This window comes from Rana temporaria, chromosome 4, assembly GCF_905171775.1.
Source record: "Rana temporaria chromosome 4, aRanTem1.1, whole genome shotgun sequence".
Classification (NCBI taxonomy): Eukaryota; Metazoa; Chordata; class Amphibia; order Anura; family Ranidae; genus Rana; species Rana temporaria.
This window is the reverse complement of record NC_053492.1, coordinates 328,181,151-328,207,551: the sequence shown is the minus strand read 5'-3', so window position 1 is coordinate 328,207,551 and position 26,401 is coordinate 328,181,151. Positions and strand designations below refer to the sequence as shown.

General features: G+C 47.3%; 1 protein-coding gene across 2 annotated transcripts in view; it reads right to left on the bottom strand.

The window, feature by feature from the left end:
• The window catches only part of LOC120937461 (protein unc-93 homolog A-like), a 1,112,011-nt gene that overhangs the window by 498,384 nt on the left and 587,226 nt on the right, over positions 1 to 26,401 (bottom strand). For both annotated transcript variants that reach the window (XM_040350715.1, XM_040350716.1), the window contains exon 6: positions 23,819 to 24,018. In XM_040350715.1, the coding sequence (XP_040206649.1) occupies positions 23,819 to 24,018 (200 nt within the window). The remainder of the gene's footprint in view (positions 1 to 23,818; positions 24,019 to 26,401) is intronic.

Below are 26,401 nucleotides of genomic sequence, written 5' to 3'. Positions count from 1 at the left end.
AGCCTCATAGTGCCCATCAAATGCAGCCTACCAGTGTCCAACAATTGCAGCCTACCAGTGCCCAACAATTGCAGCCCTACCAGTGCCCACCAAATGCAGCCCTACCAGTGCCCACCAAATGCAGCCCTACCAGTGCCCGCCAAATGCAGCCCTACCAGTGCCCACCATATGCAGCAAACCAGTGCCCATCAAATGCAGCCTACCAGTGCCCATCAAATGCAGCCTACCAGTGCCCATTAAATGCAGCTTACCAGTGCTCACCAATTGCAGTCGTATCAGTGCTCACCAATTTCAGCCTACCAGTGCCGCTGGATCACACAGTGGAGCAATATCCTGCTGTCATGGAGCTTGGATTTGAATCACCCAGGCAGCCACTGTGACAAAGTCCCGCCTCCTAGACCAGCTCGCAGCTCCTATGGTACAATTCACACTCATTCATTGGCATGGATCAGTGTTCAATCTATCACAGGAGCTGGTCTAGGAGGCTGGACTTTGTTACAGTGCTGCTGGGCATTTCAGAGCAAAGCTCATGCAGTGTGTGTGACACATGGAGAAGAGCACTGGAGAAGTGCAAGGATTTCTGACTACAAAGGCGAAGATGCATTTTGCCACCCCCCAACCCATCCGCATCATCCTCTTGCTACTCCCTGTCTAAAATCGGGCTGGTACCTCCTTCACAGTGCGCCTATAATGTGATGGGGCGCAATTTGAAAGGATGTCACATACCATTAAAAATAAAACTTCCTCTAAACGGCAGTGTGTAATGAGGGTGTGGGGTTATGTATTTCTTTCTTCCCCTCACTGGCCACAGGCAACTGAGGCCAACTAAAACTTTCAATGGTTGGGTTCCTCCCATAAGCAACTCCCAGGTCACCCCCAGATACTCCCACTTTGATCACACCTTCCCAGATTCCCCCACCCTAATTATACCCCCATATACCCCCCAACCTGATCACCCCTCCCTAGATAACCCTACCCTGATTACAACCCCAGATACCCCCCACTCTGATCACACCCCCAGATAACCCACCCCTCCCTGTTCACACCTCCCCAGATACCACTACCCTGATTACACCCCTATCTACCCCTCTACACATTGCAGAGCACTCCATCTCTACTAGAGAGAGGGGGGGGTCTGACAGAGAGAGCAGGTTTAGAGAGCGCAAAGTGGGGCTAAGAGAGAGCAAGGTGGGGCTGAGAGAGCGCAAGGTGGGGCTGAGAGAGAAAAGGAGGCTGAGAGAGAGAGGTGAGGCTGAGAAAGAGGGGCTCGGAGAGAGGGTAGTGGATAGAGAGGGGGGCTGAAAGAGAGAGAAGGCTCAGAGAGAGGGTAGTGGACAGAGAAGGGGGCTCAGAGAGAGAAAGGGGCTCAGAGAGGGTAGTGGACAGAGATGTGGGGCTGAGAGAGAGAGAGATGTGGGGCTGAGTGAGAGAGATAGGGGGCTGAGTGAGAGAGATGGGGTGCTGAGAGATGTGAGGCTGAGAAAGAGGGGCTCGGAGAGAGGGTAGTGGAAAGAGAGAGGGCTGAGAGAGAGAGGGGGGCTCAGAGAGGGTAGTGGACAGAGAGAGGGCTGAGAGAGATGTGAGGCTGAGTGAGAGAGATGTGGGGCTGAGAGAGAGTATTGGATAGAGAGGGGGCTGAGAGAGAGAGAGAAAGAGAGGAGCTCAGCGAGAGGGTAGTGGACAGAGAGGTGGGGCTGAGAGAGAGAGTTGGGGCTAAGAGAGAGAGTTGGGGCTGGGAGAGAGAGGTGGGGCTGAAAGAGAGAGGTGGAGCTGAGAGAGAGAGAGGTGGGGCTGAGGGAGAAGTTGGGCTGAGAGAGAGGGGCTCAGAGAGAGGGCCTGAGAAAGAGAGGTGGAGCTAAGAGAAAGGGAGGAGCTGAGAGAGAGGGCAGTGGACAGAGAGGGCATCAGAGAGGGGGGAACTGACAGAGACCGCTAGCCCTGTCCCCATCCCACCCCTGTTTGTATCTGTAGGAAGGTCTGTGTCAGTGTATGATGTCCAGTACCTTCTTGATCCGGGAGGTCCCTGGCAGCTTGCACCTCCCACGATCTTGTCTTCCTGGACTCACTGCTGATGCAGAGAGGAAGTTGGAGGAGACAGAGTCCAGGCTTTGAGACTCCGGGGATGCTTCTGCGCGCCACCTCAGGGGTCAAGGAGGCTGTGAAGCTCTTCTCTCTCCTGGGCTCCCAGCTGCCCTCAGTGTTTACCTTCCATGTGGACGCAGCCTTCTTCTGCGGGTCTGCCCACTCACCATGTGAAGATGCCAGCACCTCAAGGACGGTACTGCATAACGCTCCCACCTGACATTACAAAAGGGCTGGTGCAAGGATTTTTGACACCGTAGGCAAAACCTTATTTTGCCACTATTGCACATGGAAGGCAGGAAGGAGCACTATGGTACATGGAAGGCAGGAATGAAGGATTACTATGGTACATGAAAGGCAGGGAGACTATGGTACATGGAAGGCTGGAAGACTATGGCAAATGGAAGGCTGGAAGACAATGACGCATGGAAGGCTGGAAGACTATGGTGCATGGAAGACAGGAAGACTATGCCGCATTGAAAGGCAGGAAAACTATGCCACATGGAAGTGGTGCGTGGAAGACTGGAAGATTATGGCGCATGGAAGGCTGGAAGACTATGGCGCATGAAAGGCTGGGAGACTATGGCGCATGAAAGGCTGGGAGACTGTGGTGTGTGGAAGGCTGGGAGACTATGGCGCATGGAAGGCTGGAAGACTATGGCGTGTGGAAGGCTGAAAGTTTATGGCGTGTGGAAGGCTGGAAGATTATGGCATGTGGAAGGCTGGAAGATTGTGGCTAGCTCTGATTACAACCAGGGGAAGCTGCTGCGGGTTGCGTGGAAAAATGCTGACTCAATGGCAGCACACTCGGGACCACGGTGCTCTGACACTTTGGCGCCCCCTCCCCTGTGGCGCCACAGTGCAGTGCACTCCGTCCAGGATCGGCCCTGGACTCACTAACAGCTTTATCCAACCTTAAAATTCCACGCCCATATGCTCCTCTGTCATCTGCAGACGTTCAGATACAAATGCTGCGTACACACAACCGTTTTTAATGTCATGGAAAAAAACAAAGTTTTTCTCGATTCTTGTCAAGCCTGCCTTGAATACACATGATCGTGAAAAAAAAATGCTTGAGCATAGCGCGGTGCCCCCCAAAGTACGACAGCACTATAAAGGGAAAGTTCCATTTGAATGGCGCCACCCTTTGGGCTTGATTATGCAAATTTCCCTTCTCATAACTTGCTTCTGAGCATGCACTTTTTTTTTTCCTGCCGTTAAAACCTACACACGACCATTTTTCACAACGTGAAAAACAACTTGCCTGTAAAGTTGCGGCGGCGTAGCGTAAATCACCCGGCGGAATCCAAATTCGGCGGGTAGGGGGCATGTTTCATTTAAATGAAGCACGTCCCGCGCCGAACGAACTGCGCATGCGCCGTCCCTAAAAAATCCCGGCGTGCATTGCTCCAAATGACGTCGCAAGGACGTCATTGGTTTCGTCGTGAGTGTAACTTACGTCCAGCTGTTTTCTGAATCGACGTACGCAAACGATGTAAAATTTCAAAATTCGACGCGGGAACGACGGCCATACTTAACATTGGCTGCGCCTCATAGACCCAGGGGTAACTATACGCCGGAAAAAGCCGAATGCAAACGACGTAAAAAAATGCGCCGGGCGGTCGTTCGTTTCTGAATCGGCGGAAATCCTCATTTGCATATTCGTTGCGTAAAAAAAATGAAACGCCACCTAGCGGCTGGCCTGGAATTGCAGCCTAAGATCCGACAATGTAAGACACTTACACCTGTCGGATCTTAGTAATATCTATGCGTAACTGATTCTCTGAATCAGTCGCATAGATACGACCGGCAGAACTCCGAGATACGACGACGTATCAGGAGATACACCGTCGTATCTCTTTGTGAATCTGGCCCCTTGACTCTATCTTCCTACAAGTAGGAACTGTAAGGCTTACTCATGATATGTCATGTTTAGTGACATTTATGGCAGAGGTTACAGCTATCATTAACACCAGACCTTTCACATCAATTTCAAGTGACTCTGAAGATCCAGTGGTCCTCACACCTGCCATGTTATTCACGCAAAAGACTAGTCTTGCCAGTGCTCCAGCAAGAGGCCCGGATTCAAAAAGAATCACGTAAGTTTTGCGGGCGTAGCGTATCTCATATACACTACGCCGCCGTAACTTAGAGAGGCAGGTACCTTATTCAGAAACAACTTGCGTCCTAAGTTACGGCGGCGTAGCGTATATGGGCCGGCGTAAGCCCGCGTAATTCAAAGTAGGTTGGCAGTGGGCGTGTTTTATTAAAATGAACCGTGACCCCATGCAAATGAGGGGCCGAGGACATATCCCAGTGCGCATGTGCAGAATCACGTTGCAAATACTCAATGCTTTCGACGTGAACGTAAACTACGCCCAGCCACATTCACGTACGAATTACGCAAACGACGTAAACCACGTAAAATTAGACGCTGTTCCGACGTCCATACTTAACATTGGCTGCGCCTCATATAGCAGGAGTAACTTTACGCCGGTCATACGCCGTACGTAAACGACGTATATTGATACGCCGGGCGCAAGTACGTTCGTAAAATCGGTGTATCTTAACCATTTGCATATTTTTAATGGGAACGCCGAATGCGCCCAGCGTAACTATGCGCCCACGATACGCCGGCATAGGCAAGTTACGTCGGACGGCTGAAGCCATGTTTTCAGGCGTATCTCTCTTTGTGAATCGGCGTAAAGATGCGACGGCGCACATTTGAAATTACGGCGGCGTATCTGGGGATACGCCGCCGTAAATCGTTTCTGAATCCGGGCCGGAGAGTTTTGTGAGAAGGACCTTTACAAAACATCAATGGAGACAAGTACAAACCCTTGCCAATACTTTCTGGAGCCCGCGGAGGGAACAATATATATCTACTCTACAATTAAGGAGAAAGTGGCACACTGAAAAGCCTAATCCTAAACCTGGTGATGTTGTGCTCATGAAAGATTGCCAGACACTAAGGAATATGTGGCCTTTAGGTCTGGTCACCAAAGTACTCCCAAGCAAGGATAATCGTGTCTGTAAGGTCGAGGTCAAGATCTTTCAACAGAATGAGGCTAAAGTATTCTTAAGACTAGTGACCGAACTTGTTCTATTGCCTTTCTACGGAGGACTCCATTAGTGACGTCACTTGACGTCAGGCGGGGATTGTTCTGTCCACCAGACTTCTATTCTGATTATCTGTACCTGTGATGTTAAAATTACATGTAAGGTTTGTAATTTACATAAGACAATCATATGTGGAGTGCAGGCTCCGTCTAGTGTTCTTTTTTGGTATTGCTGCAGTTGTTCTGTTTATTTGATCTACTGTATGTGTAGTTAAGGAAGTTGTTATTAAGCAGGGAATTCTGGGTAAAATCTTCACAGGAAGTGAACCAGCCACCATTCTTTGAGAAGATACTGCAGGAAGCAAGACATGTATTTCTCAATCTATTACCATCACCCCTTAGAGAACTTAAAAAGTAAATTTTTACTATCTCATCCTATATTGTAGATCATTGTTTCTGTAATGTTTGCTGTAATGTATGCAATATTTCACTTATTGAGGTCTATTTCTGTTATTTTGTAGTTTCACCTGGCTTGTTCTAATAAAACTGTGATAAAAGAAATATGGTATCTGAAGTTTATGGGACAAAAAGGTTTAGCCATCTGCCGTAGGGACGGAACAGTGAAAATTTTTAAGCTGACCTCTGAAGGGAAGATTAAACTGACTTTGTAAGTCTGTACAGCCCGGGGCTACGCAGTATACATACAGTCAGAAGCCTTAAAGAAACAGGCCTGCGGCAGGTGAAGCAAGCAGCCACGCTTAGGGCTGGTGCCATGATTTTTGACACCCTATGCGAAACCTAATTTTGCCGCCCCCCCTGGCTCCACCCCGGACTCCACCCCCTTTGCCCTGCTTATGTATAGTATTTGTATACCCTACCTTTTTAATGAAGCGCCCTCACAGCGGCCTCACCAGCCTCACCAGCGCCCATCAAATCCAGTCTCAGCTGTGCCCATCCATTCCGCCTTACCTGTGCCCATCAAATACAGTCTCACCTGTGCCCATCCATTCTGCCTCACCTGTGCCCATCAAATACAGTCTCACCTGTGCCCATTCATTCCGCCTCACCTCATCATCCCCTCCCTCCTCGCCACTGGATCAAACCTGGCAGTATGCTGCAGCTGGGGGAACATGACTGCAAGTTTCTAGTCCTTTTTGGGCACCCCCTCTCTCTGGGATCACGTTACTGCCTTCATCCTCAACCTGTACTATCATCAGAGCCTTCAAAGCGCTGCACGTCCTCCTGCAGCATGTACCTGAAACTGTGGTCGAACAGTTTGGGGGACTCCTCAGGGCATGATAGTGGGGCTAGGGAAGGAGTGACTGATAACATTGAGCCAATGGAAGAGGAATGAATGTAGCGTTAATAAAAAAAAAATCACCCATGATGCGATTACCTTTTTCTATGCAATATAACAGCTACAGTGAGCATGTATTTAGGATCATTAGCAAGCACTGGCCCCTTTTGAAAAAAGCTTATCCACAAATTGAGGTCTTTCAGCAAACACCGATTAAAGCCTTTAGAAGTAATAAAACATTACATGATTCATTGGTTTGATCAGAATATAGACCCAATCTCATGATAAAAGGTGACCACTATGTCCATTCCAGCAATGGGGACAAGGTCATTTTAAAAGGTTTTTTTTACATGTCAGTCCTCCTATGTTGAAAATAGGTGATAGTGACTGCGCTGTGTAGCTAAAAAGGGGTAAAGGCAAAGAAAGGATGGCCACTACCGGCAATAGCCGCTATGGGAAAACAAAATGTATACAGTGTACCCAAAAAGTGACAATGTGCATAAAATAGCATTTTGAGCCACTAGAGGTGTCTGCACCGAAGTTTGTCTCTTCCCAACACTGGAGTTTGGCTTTCTACTCAATCACCGTTCACAAAGACTTTATTATCTACTTTGCATGTTAGATCGTTATTTGGATTCTGACCCACCGGACTTGTACTATATTTATATACATATATTTTTTGTTGTGTAATATATTTTGTATTTTCGTGTATTTACATTATCTTGTCATAAGTTTTTTTAGTTTTGATATTTTATGCACATTGTCACTTTTTGGGTACACTGTATACATTTTGTTTGCCCATCCTGCCCACTTGGTGGGCCTTTCTTTGCCTTAACCCCTTTTTAGCTACACAGCGCAGTCACTATCACCTATTTTCATTTATCTATTTTTTGGCAAGGACAGACTTCAGGTGACCGCAGCAGTGCCCCCTAGAGTTTTAGCACCGATAGCACAAGAGCTTTTCCTTTTCAGTCCTCCTATGTTATTTATATTCTCACCTGCCCTTGTAATTTAATTTATGTTGGGGAGACTACCCAAAAGATCAAAGATAGAATCACTCACACAAACAGCCAGGTTTGCCAGTTTCAAAGATATTTTCTGGAAAAAAGACATTGGGATTCAGACCTGCAATTTATGGTATTAGAGGAAATTCCACGAGACAGGAGAGGGGGGGTGACAGGTTTTTTAAACTCAGAGAAATGTTTGGTGGATGAAGAAATTATGATCCCTTCACCCTGAAGGAATATATTGGGATTACCTTATTTATCGGGGTATTGTGCGCTCCGGCGTATAGCACGCACCCCTAAAGTGGACCCAACATTCCTGTAAAAAAACATTTTAGTACTTACAGTTTTGGTGTCTTGCGCGGCGTCCATCGGCGGCCTCGTCGGGTCCGGCGTCCGTCTGCGGCTTCGGGTGTCCTCTTCGTCGGGTCCGGCGTCCTTCTGCGGCGTCCTCCCCGCTCGATCCCCGCTTTCCTGCGCCGAGTTTGAATACTGTGCCGGCATATACCGAGCGCAGTACAGTCGTGTATAGTCGGGCAGGCTCGGCTACTCTCGCGCTCACGTCCTGTACGTCCAGGACGTAAGCGCAAGAGGAGCCGAGCCTGCCCGACTATACACAGTGTACAGTGTTCAAACTCGGCGCGGGAAAGCGGGTATCGGTGTATATCCCCACGATTTTGCCCTGATTTTCAGGGCAAAAAAGTGCGCGGTAAACGCCGATAAATACGGTATGATTTATATATTTTTCTATAAGTGATCAATTAGGCATTTTGCATGTTTTTTCCTTTTCAGATAACGATTGGAATTTGTCAGATGTAAGACATGAGATATACAGGCAGGTATAGGCTTGGCTTGACTAGAATGCAGTGGATATATATGTAGGAGACTGTATATAAATTTTATGCACTGCAGATCACTGAGTTGCCTGCCTGAAAGTGTCTTTGAACACGTACACATGGAATGGCCTATAGTCAGGTAATAGGCTTGGCTAGACTAGAATGCAGTGGATATATATGTAGGAGACAGTATATATATTTATATATACTAAATGCACTGCAGCTAACTGAATCAACTGCCTGCCTGAAATATATTAGAAACAGTACACCAGGAACGATCTGCAGTGAGATCTAGCTAAATTGGATACAGTGTATATATACAATGCCGGGATGTATATATATATATATATATATATATATATATATATATATATATATATATATATATATATATACAGTGAGGAAAATAAGTATTTGAACACCCTGCAAGTTCTCCCACTTGGAAATCATGGAGGGGTCTGAAATTGTCATCGTAGGTGCATGTCCACTGTGAGAGACATAATCAAAAAAAAAATTCCAGAAATCACAATTTATGATTTTTTAACTATTTATTTGTATGATACAGCTGCAAATAAGTATTTGAACACCTGTCTATCAGCTAGAATTCTGACCCTCAAAGACCTGTTAGTCTGCCTTTAAAATGTCCACCTCCACTCCATTTATTATCCTAAATTAGATGCACCTGTTTGAGGTCATTAGCTGCGTAAAGACACCTGTCCACCCCATACAATCAGTAAGAATCCAACTACAACTGTCCAAAGACACTAGAGACAAAATTGTACACCTCCACAAGGCTGGAAAGGGCTACGGGGAAATTGCCAAGCAGCTTGGTGAAAAAAGGTCCACTGTTGGAGCAATCATTAGAAAATGGAAGAAGCTAAACATGACTGTCAATCTCCCTCGGACTGGGGCTCCATGCAAAATCTCACCTCGTGGGGTCTCAATGATCCTAAGAAAGGTTAGAAATCAGCCCAGGACTACACGGGAGGAGCTGGTCAATGACCTGAAAAGAGCTGGGACCACCGTTTCCAAGGTTACTGTTGGTAATACACTAAGACGTCATGGTTTGAAATCATGCATGGCACGGAAGGTTCCCCTGCTTAAACCAGCACATGTCAAGGCCCGTCTTAAGTTTGCCAATGACCATTTGGATGATCCAGAGGAGTCATGGGAGAAAGTCATGTGGTCAGATGAGACCAAAATAGAACTTTTTGGTCATAATTCCACTAACCGTGTTTGGAGGAAGAAGAATGATGAGTACCATCCCAAGAACACCATCCCTACTGTGAAGCATGGGGGTGGTTGCATCATGCTTTGGGGGTGTTTTTCTGCACATGGGACAGGGCGACTGCACTGTATTAAGGAGAGGATGACCGGGGCCATGTATTGCGAGATTTTGGGCAACAACCTCCTTCCCTCAGTTAGAGCTTTGAAGATGGGTCGAGGCTGGGTCTTCCAACATGACAATGACCCGAAGCACACAGCCATGATAACCAAGGAGTGGCTCTGTAAGAAGCATATCAAGGTTCTGGCATGGCCTATCCAGTCTCCAGACCTAAACCCAATAGAGAATCTTTGGAGGGAGCTCAAACTCTGTGTTTCTCAGCAACAGCCCAGAAACCTGACTGATCTAGAGAAGATCTGTGTGGAGGAGTGGGCCAAAATCCCTCCTCCAGTGTGTGCAAACCTGGTGAAAAACTACAAGAAACGTTTGACCTCTGTAATTGCAAACAAAGGCTACTGTACCAAATATTAACATTGATTTTCTCAGGTGTTCAAATACTTATTTGCAGCTGTATCATACAAATAAATACTTAAAAAAATCATACATTGTGATTTCTGGATTTTTTTTTTTGATTATGTCTCTCACAGTGGACATGCACCTACGATAACAATTTCAGACCCCTCCATGATTTCCAAGTGGGAGAACTTGCAAAATAGCTGGGTGTTCAAATACTTATTTTCCTCACTGTATATATATATATATATATACACATACTAAATACACTGCAGCTAACTGAATTGCCTGCCTGAAGTATATTAGAAATAGTACACCAGGAATGGTCTACAGTGAGATCTAGCTAAACTGGATACAGTGTATGTATATATATATATATATATATATATATATATATATATATATATATATATATACATATACACAAAGCTGGGATGTATATACAGTATATACTAAATACACTGCAGCTAAGTGAATCGCCTGCCTGCTCAAAGTAATGACACTCCCTCTGTCCGCCTGCAACACACTACACAAGGCTGATGTACAGGTGGCCTTGTATAGCGTGGGGCGTGAACTTAACCCTCTGAGGCCCCGTACACACGACCGAGTTTCTCGGCAGAATTCAGCCAGAAACTCGATCGGAGCTGAATTCTGCCGAGAAACCCGGCCGTGTGTACACTTTCGGCCGAGGAAGCCGACGAGTTGCTCGTCGAGCCAAATAGAGAACATGTTCTCTATTTCCTCGTTGTTCAATGAGGAAAGTTGGCTCGCCGAGATCCTCGGCGGCTTCACACAGAACTCGACGAGCAAAACGATGAGTTTTGCCCGTCGAGTTCCTCGGACGTGTGTACGGGGCCTGAGCCATAATTGGCCAAAGGCACACTGCCTTTGGCCAATTCTGACTCTCTTTGCTGACGGCGCTGTGATTGGCAAAAGAATGCGGGTCATAGTGCATGCTTGGCCAATCATCAGCCAACAATGCACTGCGATGATGCAGTGCATTATGGGGCGTGACGCGCCGCTCAAATTTGGCGCAAACGCCCCATAATGTTCGAAATTAGTTGAACGATCGAACAGCCGATGTTCGAGTCGAACTCATGTTCGTCTCGAATAGAAAGCTCATCCCTATTCTCAAGTCTTCATCCTTGCCTTAGGGAATCTCCATGCTAGTGTGCAAGTCAGGAAGGACTTGGGAAGCAAACAGTCAGGTGGGCTGGTATCTTCTGCAGCAGTAGAACTGGGCTCAGGATATACAGGAAAAGGCAGAAGGAGATGCTGTTCTCTCCACATTGTGCCATTTAACCAACAAAGGGGCAGGTGCTCCCAGCCTGTAATGGGCAGTCTTGAATTCATATTAAAGACTGTTATGCCGGGTACACACGAGAGGATTGATCCGCGGATACGGTCCGCCGGACCGTATCTGCGGATAAATCCTCTTGAGGATTTCCGCGGATTTTGATCCGATGGAGTGTACTCACCATCGGATCGAAATCCGCGCCGAAATCCCATCGCGATGACGTGTCGCGCCGTCGCCGCGATGATGACGCGGCGACGTGCGCGACGCTGTCATATAAGGAATTCCACGCCTGCGTCGAATCATTACGACGCATGCGGGGGATTCATTCGGACGGATTGATCTGGTGAGTCTGTACAGACCAGAGGATCAATCCGTTGGGATGGATTCAAGCGGATAGATTTTAAAGCATGTCTTAAAATTTTTATCCGCTGGAAATCCATCCCAGGGGATAAAAATCCGCGAAAACAGATCCGCTGGATTGTACACACCAGGGGATCTATCCGCTGGAGCCGGTCCGCGGATCAATTCCAGCGGATGGATCCTCTCGTGTGTACGGGGCCTTAGTTCTTGTCTGGAGTGATCAACATGAGTAGCACATGTGAACCAAGTTTGTTCAGGAGGAAAGAAGAGGATTTTCAGTGTAGAGCTGTCCCGTCTGTTAAAAGTTGGGCATCCCATAAATTCCCTACCCCATCCAAGTTATCGACCCCTAATAAAACAACAACAAAAAAACAAGGACTGTTTTCTGTGTTCTAATACATATTCTCTGTGCCTGACCGTGTAGCAGTGGGCAATTCTAGCCCAACACCATGGGGTGTGCTACATGTGTACAAATCCATATTTAATTCTAAATAAATCAATATGTGCACAAAAAACAACAAATGCATCATTAAAGTGGAGGTCCACCCAGGAAAACAACATTTGCCCAAAAATCTTAAAAAAAATTGAAAAAAAAAAGTGAAAAAAAAAAAAATTATACTCACCCGAAATACCTGTTGCTATGCGGAAGTTCGTAATCTGCCTCTTCCGTAGCCGCGGTCTGTCTTCTTCCTTATCTTCTCCTAGTGAATGGGGCTCGCTGCTTTCTGGGAACTGTGTATGTTCTCAGAGAGCAGCCGCCCATTCACAAGTCGGCGCCAGACTTGCGCATGCGCAGTAGGAAATGGGCAGTGAAGCCGTAAGGCTTTACTGCCTGTTTCCCCTAGTGTGAATGGCGGCACAGGACCTGCATCGATCGTGGGATCGGCATTGGGGGGGCCATCAGCGCGGGCAAGTAGGACAGGTAAGTGTCCTTATTAAAAGTCAGCAGCTACACTGTTAGTAGCTGCTGACTTTAAAAAAAAAATTGCGGGTGGAATCCCGCTTTAAAATTGTGTTTTTTTCTTGTGAATCAATCTTCCAAAAAATGTGCTTGAATCATTTGCAGTGACGGCTGTACTCCGGAACATAGGAATGGGACCAAAATATTTGAGATGAATCAAAAATCTATACACCCACCCTACGGCTAGGGTAAAGGTCAATGGGAGTGTGTCGTCTGTATTTGAGATGCACAACGGAACGAGACAAGGATGCCCGCTCTCGCCCCTCCTGTATGTGTTGACACTAGAACCACTGCTGTCGAATATAGGGGATAATAGGGAAATAGGAGGGGAGATAGTGGGCAAGAAAGAACATAAGATAGCTGCATATGCAGACGACATACTCCGATATCTAACAAGGCCAAGGTTGCCATTGCCTAACGTAGTAAAAGAAATACAAAAATATGGGAGATCTTTCGAATTTCAAGATAAACCTAATTAAAACGGAAATATTGAATTTGGGGGTTAATAAAAATGAAGAAAGATTATTTCAGAAAGAATTCCCGTTTACATGGGAGGCAAAAACATTAACGTATCTAGAAATCAAAATAACACCAATCATAGAAGAATTGTATCCGGTTAATTTCATTCCGTTAATAAATTAAATTAGAATGAAAAAATATCTCTAGAAGACCCATCTCTTGGATGGGAATGATCAACATATTGAAAATGATGATCCTACCAAAAGTGACATATAGGCTCCAGATGCTTCCAATAGACATCCCACAATTTTTTTTAAGGTGATTAAAACCATGATCCTGAGATATATATGGCAGGGTAAAAAGGCCAGAATAAATTATGCATTGTTAACACGGAAAAAAAAGAATGGGGGTATGGCATTACCAGACGTAAAAAGATATTACAAGGCAATTATTTTGGCAAGATTAGCGGAATGGGCAAATCCATTTACAAGAAAGAAGTTGGTTCAAATGGAAAATGTATTAAGCACGACACACTTACAAAAAAAATATATGGATATCTCCGAAATCGAGAGCATTAGGAACAGACACACATCATATAACTAGGAATGTATTTAAAATATGGGACACAATATACCGACACGAAAAATAGAAATATAATTCCCCACTAATATCGTTAGCAGGCACAGGGTTATATGTGGGAAACGGGTAAAGGGAAAACTTAGGAAAAGTGCATATTTATTTAAGACCATCCTGGTTACACATCGTCATGGTGTGACGTGCAACTATGGTCATGCCTGCCGAGCCATGATTGGTCCGAGTGGAGAGAGGAGAAGGTTTTTATGGAGCGGAGTTAGTCGTGTGGCCACTCCCTCCGTAGAAGTCAGCGAATGACGAAACTAGTCAGGGCGTGAGCTACACAAAACGCTGGAAAATACTCCTGCGTTCCACGGAGCGGGACTAGGCAGCTTTACACTTCCTGGAACCAAACTGTGGCTTGAGCGGGAAACGGCGATCACACTCTGGTGACCTTTTCAATGTTCATGATTTTACGTTTTAATGTACGTTTGATGTATAGGGGAGCTTTTGTGTGAGGGGTCTCTTTACAATTAAATACAGGATTACGCTATGTTGGCTTCCTCTGTTTTTATTTAGTTTCCTATTTGAGGCTTCCTTCTGTTATACGGCTCCTTGATAGATGCAGCCCGCAGAGGTTCACGGTTAATGGATCTGGTATTCATTGAAACGCCATTAATAAAATAAAAATCTGGTGAGTTTGAACCCCGAAGGAGCGAGTGTTCACATGTGGTGGATTAGAAGAGTGTGGTGGAAGGTGCACGCTGCTATTCTCTCTAAGGACTAATCTTTGAACATTATTAGAAGCACTGCTTTGTGTATCTCATTTATCACTCAATGTATAGTGGTGTTGGGCACTTTTGTCATTCAACATTAGCGCTGTTTGTATTTTATTTCTTGAATAGACATTTGTTTTATTCATAGTTGCTGAAATACTTTAACATATTTATTTAATTATTTATTAAGTGTATATACTAATGTGGATGTGTTTTGTATAATAATAATTTTCCAATAAAGAATAAATAAAAACAAAGAATCCTTTGCAGTAATAAAATCATGAAACCAATGTTGTATTCTCCACTTTCACCTATGTTTATAAATTTGGACGCTTGCCCTTCTTAATGGATCCTCCTCAAGGATAAGGGTCTTGGGTGTATTTTTAGGGGAAACCCCATGCAGTTTCTTTCTTTCTCATACATCATGGGACACAGAGCAGTCATATACATTCCTCCACGTGGGAGAGCACGGGCTCGTGCACATGGCGCTGATGACTGATTGCTTTTTTAAAGGTTAAAAGCACAGTTAGTTGCTGGCTGGCCATGGGGACAAAGCAGTCTGTCCTGGGTGACACGTGAGTCTTATGGGTGACACAGCCTAATTATGTTGCAGTACCTGGAAGAACAGTTCATTGTATAAAATTCTTCCAAGGGGTAATTGTGGTACAGAGGATCTTGTGTATTGGACTTTTGGTCGTAGTGTCTTGCGGGCTGCTGTATAAATCTTATGGTGTTTTTATACAGTGTGTTTCCCTCCCCTCAAGGCTAATGCTCTGGGACATCCCAGATAGTAATGTATATGGCTGATCTGTGTCCCGTGATGTATGAGAAAGAAAATTTGATTATTTTCTTCATACTTACCTGTAAAATCCATTTATTTGAGTACACTATGGGACACAGAGGTCCCTCCCCTCTCTTTTTGGGAGTCCATTGCTTGCTACAAAACTGGAGCACTTTCTGTATGTAAGGCCTCGTACACATGACCGGATCTGTCCGTTGGGATTTATCCGCGGATCAGTTCCAGCAGACAAATCCGGTCGTGTGTACGGCCTAGCGGACATTTTTCGGCGGACATTTCTCCAGCCGACGGTTTTCAAGCGGATAAAAATTTCTTAGCATGCTAAGAAATCTATCCGCTGGAAACCTGTCAGTCGGACTGATCCGGTCGTCTGTACAGACTTACCGGATAAGTCCAAGCAATCCCCATCCCTCGCATGCGTGGAAGTGATTTGACGCATGCGTGGAAGTATTTACCTTCCAGGGTCGCGCACGTCGCCGCGTCATCGTCGCGGCGATGGCGCGGCCACGTCACCGCGTATGTTTTCCGCTGGGATTTTGATCTGATGGTGTGTACAGCCCATCAGATCAAAATCGGGAGCAGAAATGTCCGCTGGAAACGGTCCGGCAGACCGTTTCCAACGGATATCCTCTCGTGTGTACAGGGCCTGAGGGGTTATTTAGGGGATCACTTCCTGTTTTTGATTATTCTACCAGTATCCATTCACCTATAGGTGGTGCATAACCCAGGTAGTAATGTATATGGCTTCTCTGTGTCCAGTGATGTACTCAAATAAATGGATTTTACAGGTAAGTATGAAGAAAAATGCATTTTTTTGTGTGTGGGGTCTTTGGTATTTCATACCCAAATCTTCCCCATTACAAAACATAATAAGCAACCAGGTGCTGTTATTTACTGCCAATTTAAATGTAAATGTATTTAATTTGTTTTGATGCTGTTGTATACACATGTGATTGTTGTTGTATACACATGTGCAGGGGCTAATCATGACATATGTGGGCCTGTGTGCAAGATGAAAAGTGGGCCCCAGGCATAAAAAGAAGGTAAATGAGGCGTGTGTAGAATGTGGACGTAGCTTAAATTGCACTAAATATTGGGTTCAGGGGGGCGTGGCCGGGATGTGAACGAGAGCAGACGTGTGCTAGCTGAGCTCCGCTCCTACCAGTATCCTGACCCGTTTTTCAGCGCTGATTCCTCCTTCCAGCAACCGCCAGCCAGACACCCTGGGGCGAAAGAGGGCACCCGGCACTCCGAGGCCTCGTCCGCTGTCTCCGGGTAAGCTGCGTTCCTCCGTGGGGACCGGGGACTAAAGCCGCAGCGGCCATCTTGCCCACGAGGCTCCCGGATCAAGAGATGTCGGCTTCTTCCCCAGCCTCCCCTAATCCGCCGCCATCCCACGCCGCATCACATGCTGAGCTTCTGGCGGCCATCAAGGAGGGTCGAGACTCAGTAATGGTCAAAATAGACCACCTAGTTGCGGATGTCAGCCTGATCCGCCATGACATGGACAAATTTAGGGCCCGCTTCGCGGAGGCGGAGGGCCGCATCTCCCAGCTGGAGGATTCCACACGGGCCGACTCCAGAGACCTACATGCCTTGCAACTCCAAGTCAAGGCTCTGCAGGAGAAGTCCATAGACACCGAAAATAGGCTCAGGAGGAATAATATCAGGGTTCTCGGCCTCCCAGAGAAGGCAGAGGGCCTCAGGCCTGCAGAATTCACAGAAACCTTCCTGATCACCCTCCTGGGCCTACCAGTCATGCCGCCTACGTTTGTTGTGGAAAGGGCCCACAGGGTCCCCCCCAAGCCTCCGATTCCAGGAGCTCCTCCTCGGCCTTTCCTCCTTCGCCTGCTAAACTACAGGGACAGAGATCGCATCCTATCGGCTGCCAGGGAGAAACGGGACCTACAGTACAACGGGGCCAAGATCATGTTATTCCCTGACTACTCTCCAGAGGTGCAGCACCGGCGCCGCTCTTTCACCGAGGTGAGGAGATGTCTGCGGGATCAAGGCCTCAAATTCAGCTTACTTTACCCCAGCAAGTTGCGGGTGATTGACGGGGACCGCACACGCTTCTTCATGGATCCGGAGGCGGCTATGTCGTGGATGGACAGTCGCTAAGGACCCCACCTCGTGGCAAGTACCCTTTTGTTGCCCTGTTGATTTCCCCTGAGATGTCTGCCTCCCCTCACCTGCTGCATCGGCTGTCACTGCCCCCCCTTCCGATGATCCCCCTATACCTGCATTGACTTCCAGTCCCTTTGATTCATCTCATTTTGACCTCATTTATGTATGACATCCATGCATGCTTTTGCGGTGGCCAGCGATGCTCCCCCCCTCCCTCCCCCCTCTCCGCATGCTGGTGGGGATGTGAGCCTGCTGAACTATCTGCTGTGCTCCTTGATACTCCATTGGGACTTGGCAGCCTTCTCTCTGTTCCCTGATGCCCTTAAGATGTATGTTTCTCCTCTCCCTTTCCCCTGTATGTCCCCATCCCCTCCTAGGCTCTTTCTGCTTTAACTGACTCTGGAAATTGGCCGCTACGCACTGACAGGTTGTGAATCAGCCCTTTTTTTTTTTCCTTTTGGTCCATAGGAGCGGTAGCTGCTCAGTGCGCAAACCAGGACACGCACCTTCTCGGCCTACGGACGTGGTGGCAATCCAGGTTTGCTACCCCCCCCCTAGTGCTTTGACGCCCTTGCTCGCTAGAGCCTGGACACTGACCGTTGGTCTGTTCTATACCTGCCGTCCGGGTACCGGAGTAGGCGACCTGGCGCCTGTTGTGTAGGGCCCCCCATTTTTAGGGGCTCACTTACACCTTTTTTGTTTGACCGTTTGGGGGGAAAACTATTCCCGCTCCTCACGACCGTTGTCGGAGGGTCGGGACATAGTAGGATAGGCACCCAGTGCCTGGGAATGTTGTTCTTCTTAATGTTTGTTCTGTTCGTTACGCTCAATGCTTTATACTGTTCTTTGAATATGCTATGCTCAGATGTCTATGTTATGCAGTGCTGTGTGCTTGGGATCTTGCTGCTCATGGGGGGCTCTGGGGTGCATCTGGTTAGTTACACCTTCTATTTTCCTCCTACTCCACCATATGGCTGACCGCCCGCCTGACTCTTTCACCATTCTCTCCTGGAATGTCAGAGGCCTTAATTCTAAATTTAAGCGTGCCACCCTTTTTCAATATTTAAAATCCCGCTCACCCCAACTCATTTTACTCCAAGAGACACATCTCAGGGGCAGCAAGATCCTAACTCTTAAGAAGCCATGGGTACAACGGGCGATACATGCCACATACTCCACGTATGCCAGGGGCGTATCGATCCTTATTCATAAAAATTTCCCCTGCGTGATTGAGGAGGTCCGCACAGACCCCCTGGGTAAATACGTGATATTGGTCTTCACGCTCTGGGCACAGAGGTACATCATTGTCAACTTATATATCCCCCCCCCCCTTTTCACCTGCCTTACTATATGAGGTGATGGATAAGATCGCACCGTTCTGTCCCGGGAAGGTTCTGGTAATGGGTGACTTTAATGCCATACTATCGCACGATCTGGACAGGCCTGTGCCGCCTAAACATCGATCCTTGGACCTGCCTGCCTGGGCCCAGGCGGTGGGTCTGGAAGAGATCTGGAGATGGAAGCACCCAGGGGTGAGGGCTTATTCGTGCTTCTCGGCCTCCTACAAGATCTGGCCTTCTCCAACCCCGCACTGTTAGCGGATGTGTTGGAGGTGGACTATCTTCCAAGCGGTCTGTCGGATCATAGTCCTCTGATGGTGGAGCTCCGCTCTCCGGCATCGCGCAGCGCTGCGCTCTGGCGGTTGGGCGCTCAATGGGTCACTCATCCTGACATAGCTGAGGCCCTACCCCCCTCTTCTCTCTGAGTTTTGGGAAAATAATGCAGGAACTTCCTCCCCTGAGGTTGTCTGGGATGCCTTTAAGGCATATACCAGAGGGCAATACATCTCCTCCATAGCCAATGTCAAGAAACAACACTCGGCCCGGACCAGGGAATTGGAACAAGCCACTACTGACAGCACTGACAGGTACAATTCGGACCCCACATCGGATCATTTTGATCTACTGATGGCGGCCCAACGAGACATGCAGCTGCACCTGGCAGAGGCAACGCGCATGGAGGTCCACAAAGGCAAACAGCGGGCCTTTGAACAGGGGGACCGTAATGGCCGCCTGTTGGCTATGATGGCCCAACATGACCAACCTCTCACGACGATTTCGCTCCTCCAGACTCCTGGGGGTGGGACAGTGTCCTCCCCACAGGATGTCCTCCAAACCTTTAGTGACTTTTACAGGACATTATATTCCTCCAGTTTGCCCACAGACTTCAGACCCGAGACCCTACAAGCCCTGCTGGACCCTCTGGCGTTGGGCTGGCTATCAGATGAGGAGCGGGAGGCTCTGGTCCGACCGATTACGGCCCTAGAGGTACAGATCGCCATCCAGTCCTTCCCACCGGGCAAGGCGCCTGGTCCAGACGGGCTCCCGTTAGACTTTTACAGGGCACACGTGGGCCTCTTGGCCCCCCTGCTGGCCCAGCTATACACTTCCAGCCTGACAGACGGGAATCTCCCTATATCCATGTACCACGCACATTTGACGTTGATATACAAACCTCCCAAGGATCCATCCCTGTGTGCCTCGTACAGACCCATTGCTCTCCTTAATACTGATTTCAAAATCCTAACTAAACTCCTTGCCCTCCGACTATATCCCATGCTGCTCACTGTGATAGACTCAGACCAGACGGGTTTCATGCCCCGGAGGTCCACGGATGTGAACCTCAGGAGGCTCTTCACCAACATACACACCCAACATATAAATGAAGGAACCAGGGCCGTGGCCTCATTAGACGTCGAAAAGGCCTTCGACACGGTCGAGTGGCCTTTTCTGTGGGAGACTTTGCGAAGGATGGGGTTTCCTCTACTTTTCATCAAGTGGCTTCAGGTACTGTACAGGGCCCCCACTTCTTCGGTGCGTCTGAGTGGTGGACTGTCTGTCCCCTTCAGGCTCTACAGGGGAACGCGGCAGGGTTGCCCTCTCTCTCCGGCCCTTTTTGCCCTTGCCATTGAACCGGTGGCGGAGGCCCTCCGCTCCTCACCACTCATTAAAGGTCTCCGTGTGGGCTTGCTGGAGGAGAGGGTGGCCCTGTACGCGGACGATCTGTTACTGTTCCTGAACGACGCTGGTCCCTCGCTGCGAGGCGCTCTGACTGTGCTGAACGCGTTCGCCTCAGTCACTGGGCTCAAGGTGAATTGGTCCAAGTCCCTGCTCTTCCCGATTGACCAGGCGGCCAGGTCCACCTCCCTGCCCGATAACCCGCTATGTTGGGTTAGTTCATTTAAGTACCTAGGGGTGCAGGTCTCTGCCGTGGCCACAGACTTTATCTCGCTTAATCTATCCCCAGTTTTACTAGAGGCTCAGTTAAGGCTCAAGGCATGGGACAACCTGCCTTTATCTGTCTGGGGGCGGGTTAATCTTCTCAAGATGAAAATTGTCCCAAAACTGGTATACCTCTTTCGCCACTCCCCTCAGTGGGTGCCCAAGTCCTTCTTCCGTAAATTAAATCAAATTTTCTCCTCTTTCATTTGGGGCACCTCTCCGCCAAGGTACAAACTAACAACGTTAATGAGGCCGCGAACGCAGGGGGGAATGGCGTTCCCTGATTGCTACAAGTACTTTCTGGCAACCCAGCTGGTGACCGCGGCCTGGTGGCTACGGCCGGACGGAACCAACACCTCCACCGCCCTGGAGGCCTCGGTGGTCGGTTCGCTGGAGGCCCTTCGGTTCTTGTTGTTCCGGGGCCCCCGCGCACCGCACCCCCTGACCCCTTCCATGCTTACCACTCTACGGGCGTGGCGGACGGGACTAGCTATCGAAAAATGTAAACCCTCTGAGGTTTCCCCTAATGCCCCCCTCTGGCTGAACCCCACCCTGGACCACCTCTATAAGCTTCTAGACCCCGCTGCGTGGTCAAGACGCGGCATCAAATTGATGTCGCACATTGTCTCGCAAAATAAGTTGATACCCTTTGCGGAGCTCATGTCCACATTTAATTTACCTTCACACTATACTTTCAGATATCGCCAATTGTCACATGCATTTGCAGCGCAGTTCCCGCGGTCCTCATGCATCGTGGCTCAGTCGGAGTTAGAGAGGACACTTAGGTTTAGCGGTGATGCAAAGCCCACCTCGCACCTGTACTCTTATTTGATCTTCGTATCTCTCCCCCCCCTGGACGGGCTGCGATCCAGGTGGCGGGGAGATATTCCCACGTTGGATACTGATGATTGGGACGATGTATGGGATCTTCCCTTTAGCACCCTGGTTTCGGTTCGAGATAGACTGGTGCAATTTAAAATTGTCCACAGGGCATATTTCACCCCACACAGACTTCACAAGATGAACCCTGCGCATTCCCCGGAGTGCTGGAGATGTAGCGCCTCTCCCGGCGACTTCTCCCACATTTTTTGGACATGTCCTGCAGTGAAACAGTATTGGGAGGAGGTGCTAGAATTGACTAACAAGGTGGCGGCAGCTCAATTGCCCTTGGCAATGGAGGTCTGTCTCTTGGGTATCATTGAAAACATTGTTACATCCTCCGCCAAGCGTACACTGATCAGCCTGCTCCTTTTTTATGCACGTAAGAACATTGCTATGCACTGGAAGAAACCCACGCCCCCCTCCCTGGTACAGTGGAGACGTCTGGTCAACGCCAGCCTCCCCCTGTACAAAGATACATACTTCAATAGAGGCTGCCCGCAGAAGTATGACAAAGTCTGGAGGGCTTGGTTGGCGGAGTCCGAAACTGCTGGCTAAACATTTCATGTAAACCTTACTTCTCTCATTTAGCCTGGGTCCCACTGTTGGCGTATGTTAAACTATTGTGTCGACACGCGGTGATTGTGTCATGTCAGCGACTGGGTGCACCCCCTGCTCCCCAACAGTCCTTACTTTTGTTATTGAAGCACACTGTAACAATGAACTATAACGCGTATTCGCTCTTACATTGTATGCATATTCGAGCTGTGTAACTCTATGCCCTATCTATTTTGTTCTTCTTTCTGTACTATCTGAAAAACTTTAATAAAAATAATTTGAAAAAAAAAAAAATATATTGGGTTCAGTGGGCCAGATTCACGTAGAATCGCGGCGGCGTAACGTATCGTAGATACGGTACACCGCCGCAACTTTTCATCGCAAGTGCCTGATTCAAAAAACACTTGCGTGAAAACTTACGCTGGCGGCCTCCGTCGTAAGCCCGCGTAATTCAAAGGGGCGTATGCCATTTAAATTTGGCACGCTCCCGCGCAGGACCTACTGCGCATGCTCCATTTTGAAATTCCCGCCGTGCTTTGGGCGAAGTGACGTAATTTTTTCGAACGGCGACGTGCGTAGCGTACTTCTGTATTCCCGGACGTCTTACGCAAGAATTTTTTTTTTTTTTTAATTTGACGCGGGAACGACAGCCATACTTTAACATGGGCTGTGTAAAGTTAGGGCAGCTAAAACGACGACTAACTTTGCGACGGGAAACTAGACTAGCAGCGACGTAACGAACGCGAAAAACCATCGTGGATCGCCGTAACTACTAATTTGCATACCCGACGCTGGTTTACGACGCAAACTCCCCCCAGCGGCGGCCGAGGTATTGCATCCTAAGATTCGACAGTGTAATTAAATTACACCTGTCGAATCTTAGGGCTAACTATGCGTAACTGATTCTATGAATCAGTCGCATAGTTAGGAAGACCCTAAAACAGAGATACAACGGTGTATCAGGAGATACGCCGTCGTATCTCTTTTGTGAATCTGGCCCAGTGTTTGCAAGTGTTGTCCCCCCCCCCCCATGCATGCCACACCGATCATCCTGCCTGTTAACCAGGGCTGATCATCCATGGGTGCAGTGTGTGCCCCCCCTTGGGGCCCGTGTTCAGTTGACACCCTGCACCCATGGGTGATACGCCACTGCACATGTAGTTGTATGAACCATATACAGTATATTGTATACAGGCTATTTAAAAAAAATGGCATTTTTAAAAATTTCATTTTAAAAAGTATGTGTTTTGCTTTGTTACATATTCCCAAGGGCAGTGCCCCCCTTCATGCCATTTGTTTGACAATCCCTTGCCTATTAGCCTAGAAAATTATTATTAACATTTGGCTCCCATTAACTTCATAGGTTCAAATTCAGCCCCGGCCTTCAGAAATATTTGCCAAAACTGAACCCAGGTACATTTGACTCATCTCTAGTTGTCATCTGAATGGCACAACATACTGCCCCATAGCTATAAAAAAAAAGTCAGAGTAGATACATATCATCTACCTCTCTGCTAAATACTGTAACATATAGATATAAGTTCAGCAAACACTCTATTACTGAAACATTTTGCAATGAATGTTTATTTGTAGAATAAAGGTTTATGAATCATAATGAAAAACAACACCATTTCATAAACTTCTAAATTCAAAAAAAATATATAAAACAAAAATTATGACCAAAAACAATTGTAAATATTCCTGTTAAGGTAATAAATGCTAATAGGTTTACCTTTGTAAAATCGCTAGCAATAAATCCTTGCTCAAAGCCACTAAACATAGTGAGTGGAATCAAAAGGCATTGACGTTTATCACGGAGATGCTTAAATGCTGCAAGAAGCGTGGAACAAGTATTATCTTCCTGTTGAGCTTTCTCTGCTTGTATCTCATCCATAAATATGATGATCAGTAATACGGCTAGAACACCACAAGCTAAAATATGGAATAAAATTGCAATGTGTTAAAAAATTGGTTGACAGAATGGAGTTCTTAAAAATTAGCATTATGATAAAGCATTTTTTTTTCGGGGGGGGGGGGGGGATTGTCTAATGGTTTGGGACTAAAACCTTCCAATATGTTTAGTAAATATTTTTTTTTTTTTTTGGAAAAAGACATTCTATGTTATAAAGATAAAGAAGTGCACATATACTGCAAACACAAACTTGAATAACTATATACTGTAAATCCAAACTCAAATTATTGTTTTTATACAGGTATTACTAGCACCAACAGTTTGTGCAGCACTTAACAATGTTAGGGCAGACAGTACAGTTACAATACAATACAGGAAGAATCAGAGGGCCTTAGAGATCACAATCTAAGGGCCCATACACACGTTACATAGTTACATAGTTAGTCAGGTTGAAAAAAGACACAAGTTCATCCAGTTCAGCCATAAAAAAATATAATAATAATAATATCATCCAATCCCATATACCCAATTCCATACCCACAGTTGATCCAGAGGAAGGCAAAAAACCAGAGCAGAGCACAACCAATTTGCTACAGCAGGGGAAAGAATTCCTTCCTGATCCCCCGAGAGGCAATCAACTTTACCTATAAATGTTAGTACCCAGTTATATTATGTACATTTAGGAAATAATCCAGGCCTTTCTTAACCACTTCCATACCAGGCACTTACGAACCTTCCCGCCCAAGCCAATTTTCAGCTTTCAGCACTGTCGCACTTTGAATGGCAATTGCGCGGTCATGCTACACTGTACCCAAACAAAATTGGCGTCCTTTTTTTCCCCCCACAAATAGAGCTTTCTTTTGGTGGTATTTGATCACCTCTGCAATTTTTTTTTTTTTTGCACAACTAAAAAAAGACTGAAAATTTTGAAAAAAAAATACGTTTTTATTTTTTTCTGTTATTTTTTTGTAAATAAGTAAGTTTTCTCTTTCAATTATGGGCACTGATATGGTGGCACCGATGAGATGGCACTGATGGACATCGATGAGGTAGTACTGATGAGCACAAATGAGGTGGCACTGATTGGCGGCGCTGGTATGCGGCACTGATGGGCACTCATAGGCGGCACTGATGGGCACACATAGGCGGCACTGATGGGCACTCATAGGCGGCACTGATGGGCACTCATGGGTGGCACTGATGGGCACTCATGGGCAGGACTGATGGGCACTCATAGGCGGCACTGGGCACTCATAGGCGGCACAGATGGGCACTTATAGGTGGCACTGATGGATACTTATGGGTGGCACAGATGGGCACTGATAGGTGGGCACTGGGCATGGATGGGCACTGTGGGGTGGCACTGATGGACACTGTGGGGTGGTACTAATGGACACTGTGGGGTGGCACTGATTGACACTGTGGGGCAGTACTGATTTATCCATGTTGCCAGTCAGTGCCCATTTGTGGGCACTGATTGGCATCTTTTTTTTTTTTTACTGCTTTTTTTTCCACTGACTTTTTTTTTTTTTTGCCCCCTTTTTTTTTGCCCTTCCCTGGTTGTCCAGTGTGGGCTTTCCTGGTGGTCCAGTGTGGCGATCCGAGGAGGGGGCAGCACTGATAAACAATCAGCGCGAACCCCCCCTGTCAGGAGAGCCGCCGATCGGCTCTCCTCTACTCGATCAACGGCTCTTCCTGTTTACATCGTGATCAGCCGTGATTGGACACGGCTGATCACGTGGTAAAGATCCTCCGCCGGAGGCTCTTTACCGAGATCGGAGATGCAGGGTGTCAGACTGACACCCCCCATCACCGATCGCCGTGCTGCGCGCCCCCACGGGCGCGCGCGGCATGAAATCCTGCAGGACGTCCATTGACGTCCAGTTAGGATTTCAGAACCACTTCCCGGACGTAAATCCCATATGGACCGGGTGGGAAGTGGTTAAAGCAATCTACTGAGCTGGCCAGAACCACCTCTGCAAGGAGTCTATTTCACATTTTCACAGCTCTGACTGTGAAGAAACCTTTCCGTACTTGGAGATGAAATCTCTTTTCCTGGTGCCTTCCATGGCAGCATACCAATGGTGGTGGCTCCACCCCCAATAAACCCACAGGACCAATTACAACTCTATAAAAGAAAAAGTCCGTCCCCTCATACACCATTCTTTTTTATGTTCTCAAACCTGCAGGATCATGGATCACCTGGAATCAGCCTTTACCGTGCCGCTATATGGCAACCAGCATTACAGGTTCATGCTCTCCTGTATATGGAGTCCCATAACTTGGGCTGCTAAATGCGCCAGAAAAGTTTGGGAACCCATTTTTCTGTGGATCTTTTCTGGGTCTGGAGTTCAGGTATTTCCTCTATCTATTGAAAGAAACTGCTTCAAATAAAGACTGCTC